The 7831-nt window shown below is 36.4% G+C and overlaps 2 protein-coding genes across 2 annotated transcripts; both read right to left on the bottom strand.

The window, feature by feature from the left end:
- Positions 1–2276: 2276 nt before the first annotated feature.
- On the bottom strand, positions 2277–3374 carry LOC139959721 (4-galactosyl-N-acetylglucosaminide 3-alpha-L-fucosyltransferase FUT6-like). The gene has a single exon (XM_071957539.1). It carries the CDS (start codon positions 3372–3374, stop codon positions 2277–2279), a length of 1098 nt encoding a protein of 365 aa, XP_071813640.1.
- Positions 3375–5248: 1874 nt separating this feature from the next.
- On the bottom strand, positions 5249–5824 carry LOC139959722 (uncharacterized). Its single transcript, XM_071957540.1, has one exon. It carries the CDS (start codon positions 5822–5824, stop codon positions 5249–5251), a length of 576 nt encoding a protein of 191 aa, XP_071813641.1.
- Positions 5825–7831: the final 2007 nt, after the last annotated feature.

Consider the following 7831-nt stretch of genomic DNA (forward strand, 5'->3'; position numbering starts at 1 on the left):
TATTTAGTCGTGTGGATCATTTATTTGACGCATTTGATCTAGCCTGTTATATATTTAGTCGTGTGGATCCTTTGTTTGACACATTTGATCAAGCCTGTTATATATTTAGTCGTGTGGATCCTTTGTTTGACACATTTGATCAAGCCTGTTCGTAGTTTATATATTTAGTCTTCTGGATCCTTGTTGTGACATATTCGCACAAGCCTGTTCGAACTAGATAAATTTAGTCGTGTGGGTCAGTATTGGAAAGTTGTAATCAAGTTAGTCATGTGGGTTCATTTTGTCATTTAGAGATGTGTTGTTTTATTTGACACAATAGACATTTTACCTTTTATGCCTGCAGTTAGTCGAGTGGGTTTGTCAGTTTTCATAAAGTAAGTCAAGTGAGAATTTCATGTTGATACACTTATTCAAGTGTTTCTCCTTTTTCTTTTTGTGAAGTATTCAGTCAAATGGATCGTTCTATTGAAATAGCCTTTCCTTTGTTACGTTTTGAAAATGCAGTCAACCCAACAGTGGCAGCAGATGAAAACATTGAATTATTAGGAGTTTGGAGAAATTGCTGGAAACTTTTACAGTGCAATTGGGATACAGTTAATACATAGTTTTGCATTCTTTCATGGAATTTGTATAATCAAAGAAAATAATTTATAAAAGTTTATACATAAAAGTACTAGACCTTCAAATCATTGTGACGTGCAATGCCATGCTCAATGGTATCAGAGTGCCAAAAGTTTTATCGAATTTGATATAAAGTAGAAAGATGTACTTATTTATACTGCAGTTTAATAGTTTGTATACTGTTAGATATTCTTCTGTCCATAAAATTGTGTATTAGAATTACATAAAATATGACACCAAACAGTAACGTGACTGTGTACTGTACTGTATAATTGGAATATATTGTATTACATATAGTATTAGACACAGTGTAATTCATTTCCAAAATTTCGTTTATAAAATTATTTGTACTTATATATCAAACTTGCCAATTTTCATAAGAAATTTATTTAAAGGCATTACTTTCTAATAACTATTATAAAAGTATTCATAACAAAATAGTTTACCTAACATGGTACCCAATAGTTTTGTTTGTTTTTTTGCTGTTACTTCAATGAAAAATTACTGAAAATTAATATACTTATCTTGAGAATAGACATTCCTAATTTATAAAGATGGTTTGCTTTTGTATTTATAGCAAGAAATATTAGTTTCATGTGTTGTAGTCCAGCTTAAATTTACGATCTAAAGTTCAGAAGGAATTTTTCATATGATATGATTGATACACTGAGACTAGAATAATGGTTCCCTCCAATCACTGCTATAAATTTATATACTTTGCTTTTTCTTTCAAAATTATATTAACTATCAAAAACAAGTCAGTGAAGTACTGCACACCAATAAGTACATCTGCAAAAAACGTGAATCAGGAATTGAGTTCTTGCTTAGGAAACTCATCCTTCCAAGTTAAAAGTGAGATATTAAAACAATAAATAGCAATTTGCACTTTTAATATAAAAATACTGTTAATAATTTAAAAGTGACATTTTGCCATTTTAAATTCGGTTCGATGATTCAAGTGTTGCAAGTGTCATGAAAATGTAACAAGTTTTATGATATTTACTCATATTTTGTATCTCACCCATTCATATGGCCATCATTATACGTCATATTTTATCAGTACATTTGTTTCTTACACTTTTTAACTTTGATTTGAATTATCATATTGCATTAAAATCAGTTAATAACATTTATAGAAAAAAACTTGACTGTTAAACAAGAAATCTAGTTTAGGCATCTTGTTTGTTGAGATTAGCACCCAAAAGCCTTCAATGTCCTTCTAGAGATATATGAAAGATGCTCCTGTCACTCTCTGTACCAACAGTGAACTTTTAAGGGAATATTTAAGCAGAAATTTAATCCCCTTATGAAATTGTCCAGGGAAAATATGAAAAAAATCAGTGTTATTAATGTTGATATAACTATTGTAGTATTGTGCTCCTTCAAGACGATTTACTGACAAATGAGAAGAAACATAAACAACCTCTTTGGGGTCTTTAGTTTTGACGTTCAAACGTGAAAGTTCTTGAATTAATGTTTGTTTAAAAACACGAGAGGCACGGGATCCCATCATACTGTTTAATATATTATACTGTTTTAACTTCTATCACATTAAATTGGACTCAATAAATGTAGTAGACTATATGCAATAAGCATCACTTATTAGTTTTGTCTCTACGATACACTGGTTCTCGCATGTTTCTATTTCTATGATGCTAACTATTCCTACGTTGTTCCGGTGGCTTTCTCAAAGTAGGATTAAATGCATCTGGATTCATATTAAATTTTCTCATCCAATCTTTCTCACCGCACGCTTTACAACTACCAAGCCAACTCTTACCAAACGGATTGAATTTCATTTCAAGTTGTTCTTCGCCTTCAGATAATCTCTCGAGAAATTCTAGTAGGGCGCACGCACTCTCCTTAGAAGTGAAAGGGTAAACTCTTTTACTACTGTATGTAATTACATCACCGTGGCGCCTCCATTCATGGTATTTGTTGTAGAGGGTCGGGTTCCTCGAAAGTTTTCGTAAATATCCAGAGAGGTCTTCTAAAGACTCGAAATCACTTGCAAAGATACAAGAATTTGGTGGAGCGATCCTTTCGTAGTCTGACTTGGAGGGTCCAACCACAATAGGGACTGACTGAAAGTCTGCTAACGAATTCCACAGCTTCTCACTGATGTATTCAGAGCAGCAACTGTTCTCTAAAGCAAGATTAAATTTGTATTTCTCGAGTATGTCTATCATGGCAGAACCTCGAGGAAGATGTTTATTTCCACATGCTCCATATGTATCTACAGGTACCAGTTTAGCTAAATTGTTAACGAAACCAGTCCTATTCCAAAACTGATTGTCACAGTGACTACTAACCCATGAAATTATTTTTTTCTTTTTCCTAAAATAATTAGTCAATGGAATTGTCTTTCTTTCATCTCTAAATGGACGATATTCACCGAACGGTGCTAGTACGTTCGATAAAGAATGATAGCCAAATGACATGTTGAAACTGAAATGCCCGAAGCCAATGGGCCGATCTCCGTCGCGTATTTGCGGAGAGAAATATGCGCTCTCCGCCGTTGAATAAACCCAAATTTGCTGTCTGTTTCTCTTCTCCACAACTTTTTCCCATAGTTTTGTATCCCTTAACCAGGCAGCGAAGATTATGATATCAGCGTTCGATAAGGCATCAATATCTCTATACGCAGATTTAACAGTTATTGTTCGCTTCGACTTAGGACAGGAATAAACGGTTTGGCTCTTATCCAAGTTGGCTCGCACTAGCCAAAATGGGTTACAATTAAAAACTGCCATGTTGATATTTTTACGCAATTCACTGTTTGTGCCTTTTCTCACAGCAACGTTAGGTCCCGCAGTTTGCCAGTTGTAACGTTGGCTATCATTATTGGAAATTCGCCATCTTCTAAGTAGAGAATTACGTCTCCATGGGCTGGATTCCTTGATCATGAGGTTCACCCCAAAGCAGGCAATAGTCCCAAGAATAAGGCAAACGAAGAAAAGTTTTTTCCAACCGGACATTATTAACCGTTAACTGTTAACCGTTATCATTTTACTATATTGAGGAACATGATATGACATAATAATGTTAGCTCTGTACGGTATTGTTAAAAAAAAAATTAGCACAACTGATAAAACTCCCAATTTTAAATCATACCAAACTGTCACGATTTTCTTTCCATGTGAAACATTCGGCTGTCTTGTAATCTGCGAGATCCGTTTTCGAAAGGACGACTTTCTGCCTTTTATTCAGTATGAACTGTATTGCTATATAATATAATATATCATGCATTGACTCGCGGCTTCATTTTATGACACCCAAAATAGTCTATACATATATAGGCCTGTACGTACTATCTCGTTAGAAACACACACACAATATTTCCGCAAGCCTTTCCATCCATCTGAATGAGAAGAATGGTAATAATTACCGAACCTTGACCGTATCTGTATGTACGTGTTTTTCTGTAAAAAAAAAATGGCGTTCTTGTTTAAAGTCAATCTACGTACGTACGTACTATCGTACGTACTATCTCGTTAGAAACACACACACAATGTTCGCTCAAGCGTTTCCATCCATCTGAATGAGAAGAATGGTAATAGTTACCGAATCTGACCGTATCTATATTTAGGTGTTGATCCGTAGAACAAATGGCGTTCTTGTTTAAAGTCAATGCATAGCGTAGCATAAGCCTATGAAAAGCCCCATTGACTTACACACTAAATCATTAAATGAATGTGGTCTCTATGTCTAGATAGAATTTCTCACTAAATAAACGCTACCCATCACTGGATATAGCTGACAAGTTGGCCCTACATGGCACCATCACTTTTCCGTACCATGATCATGCATATTTTTTGCTATGAGAGCCGGACTCGTTTTCGCCGCTTGTATAAAAATTTCTTTCAATCAGTATTATAAGTAGACAATTTTCGTACTCTGCTCCTGGGAGACCTAATAGGGTCTAAAATTGCCTCAAATGACCCAATGTTTGCACCATATGTATAATTCCACTCATGCTCTCCAAATCATATATAATATTTCTAAAAATATATATATATATAATATAAGAAAAAGATCTTCTCCTGCTGCTTTTAGGCACTTTTCCTGAAGACCACTCCGGCGGATTGATATAGACTCTAATAGGAGTATGCCACCATAGCATTCTGGAACAGTGCTTACTGATCGAACGGACAAGACATGATGTTAAGTTTCCCATATCTAAACATTATGTAGTGTTCGTTTCATATTCTATCTTGAAATGTTTCAATAAGGTTAAGGTTAAGGTGGTAACACTTGGTAAAGCGCACATTACTGTAAAAACACTCAATGGCGCTGAACAACAAAACAATTATAAAAACGAATTCTTAAGTAAATGAGTCTTTATAGCAGCTTTAAAAGTTGTGATGGTCTTCGAATTTCTTGTGTCGACGGGGAGAGCGTTCCAACGTCTAGGGCCAGCGACGCTGAAAGAGCGGCCTGCGAAACATTTGCGGCGTGTGAAAGGAACCTTGAGAAGGATGCCCTTTGACGAGCGTGTTGAACGACCAGGTGTCTTAATTTCCAGCAACTCGGACAGATAAGCTGGTGCTGAATTATGTATACACTTATAAACGAGGAGGAGGATCTTGTACTCGGCACGAACATTGACGGGGAGGATATGCAACTCCTACAATGCTTCGGAGGCACTGTCATATTTTGATCTGCCGAGAATCATTTTAGCCGTGTAATTTTGGATCCTTTGTAGAGGATGAAGTGTGGAGGCCGGGAGGTTGATAAAAAGACCATTGCAATAATCCATATGGGAGAAAATCATGGCATTTGCAATTTTGAGACATGTCGACTTGTCCAAATATTTCCGGATCTTCTTCAGATTAAACATGGCGAGGGCTGATGCACGAGCTTTCATGGAAATATGATGTTTGAGATTGAGGGTTTCATCCAAGTAAACACCTAGTAGCTTCACAATATCGGTACGACGGACGGGAGTGTCCCCAATGGATAAAACGTCTGTATTGCACTTTGATAGTTGGCGATTGCTTCCGAAAACGATAAACTCCGATTTTTCATCATTCATCTTAAGACGGTTAAATTGCATCCAGAGTTTCACATTTTCTAGAGTTGATGAAAGACCCCTGATTGACTCAAATTCTGAAGAAACATCTCCGGGTTTAAAACTGGAGTAGATACTGTGGTCATCGGCGTAGCCAATGAGGAATTGGTCATCACTGATACATGTGTTCATTGTGCTAGTATAGCAGGTGAAATATACTGGTCCATTTATACTACCCTGTGGTACGGAGAAATTGACCTTCATCGGCGTAGAAAGTGATTTGTTTAAACAAACAGCGAATTGTCTCTGAGATAAATACGACGATACCCATTTTCTAGCTACCCCGTGAACTCCGAAGCACTTCTTGAGAATGTCCAATAACAGCTGGTGGTTGACTGTGTCAAACGCGGCACAATTGTTGAATCCAACACAGTAACCGAATGTTATACAGTATTTCTATTTTAGCATGGCCTATTCAGTATCATATATATATATATATATATATATATCATATCTTTTTATTTTTATTTTGTCAACTTTGTGACGTCCCCAAAGTGTTTTTGTGGGAAACTCCCCACCCCACCCCCCCCCCCCCCCTTCAGCTTTCCCTCTCTAGCTACGTCACTGGAAGAAATACGGCGACCAGATTGAACATTTCCGCACAAAAAAATAGACTTTTAATTTTTATCAGAATTTTAATTTCAATTTTATATTAAACGTCCTTCATTTCCTACATTATTTTGATATGGCTATTTCGACTTACTCTCAAAATTTCGACTACTTATCCTCAAATTTACTTGCAACTTAGGGTAAGGGTGGTATTCAGAATGGCGCAGTGACACCAACTACTAAGAATCATAGGGTACCATGAAACGGCAACGAAAGGTCAAAATAAAACTGGTTAAACGATTTCTGTGTTTCGGCAAAATTTCGACTTTGTATCATGAATTTTGATGAAAAACCTTAAAACGTCTATGAATTTAGGAAACTTTCATGAAAAGTCGCATGAAACAAAAACAAAGGACGGTTAGTTGTCAATTTTTGAATTTGCGCAGTTATTTTACGCTGGTACCGATGTGCGATGTACTGTATGGGATGCGCCTGTTTTGTCACTTTCAACCTGTTCAAAATTAATCAAATAATTTTTATTATGAAAATTATGTGATAGCCTACTGTCGTCTTTATTTTCCACTTTCAAATTTAGGAATTGCAAAATAATTTGGGCCTAAAACCATCTCCGCTGAAAACTAAATGGACTGTCTACCCATACACCCCCCCCCCCCCGCCCCCTTGACCCCACACACCTATACCTTCGCCGCAGATATTAGGTGTGCGTAGTATATAGATCGACATTGAATCAGTTTTTGCGTATATATCATGATCACTCCTGTAAACTTAAAGCGATCAGTACGTGTTTCCCAAATTTAAGCTCCGACCTTTCCAGCTTACTGCACTATAATAAGTTCAGTGAAAATGACACCGCTCTATGCAATTTTCATATCAATATTCATTATTTTTATTGAGTTATCTGTCGTTAAAAATGTTGAGCTGAATAAAATCGCCAGATTTATTAACGAGTCTGTAGATTCTACAAATTTTAATCATAATTTTCAAGCCCCCACCCAACAGATCATGCGCCAATCAAATATAATGTTTTTTCTACGACCGTTTATGCCTAGGCTTACTTTTACTTTCGTGGCTAGCCTGTCTAACTGGTTGATGTAGCAGCCGGCAGCTCGCTGTAAGCAGAGAGTTGTTATGGAAACTCCCAGCTGTATGTCGATCCAAGTTGTTCGCACGTTTCAACTTTATTCAACGAGCTTTGTGCAACTATTTCATATTGTGGTCTTCAAAATAAAATAAAACTGTTAGCAAACTGGTTATCCACTAGAGAGCCTGAGAATGTGTAAAAATAAGTTGGCCTGACGTTTCGATCCTAGCAGGATCTTCTTCAAATGCTGAACGACAAGTAACAGTAACAGAAGGGACACAAACACGCACAGAATACAGACAGGTTAATGAGCATGGTAATGTTAATGGCATAGTGTGGTCTTGTCAGATGAATTTAGTCATATTGGGGTTACTATTTTTAGTGGAGTATCTTGGAACATTGTGTAATCAGAAATTTAAATTTTCACTTATTACCTTTTTTGGCAATGGTCCTGTGCATTCAGGCCTAGCCTAGGCCGTTTGATATAT

Source organism: Apostichopus japonicus, chromosome 19 (assembly GCF_037975245.1).
Source record: "Apostichopus japonicus isolate 1M-3 chromosome 19, ASM3797524v1, whole genome shotgun sequence".
Classification (NCBI taxonomy): domain Eukaryota; kingdom Metazoa; phylum Echinodermata; class Holothuroidea; order Aspidochirotida; family Stichopodidae; genus Apostichopus; species Apostichopus japonicus.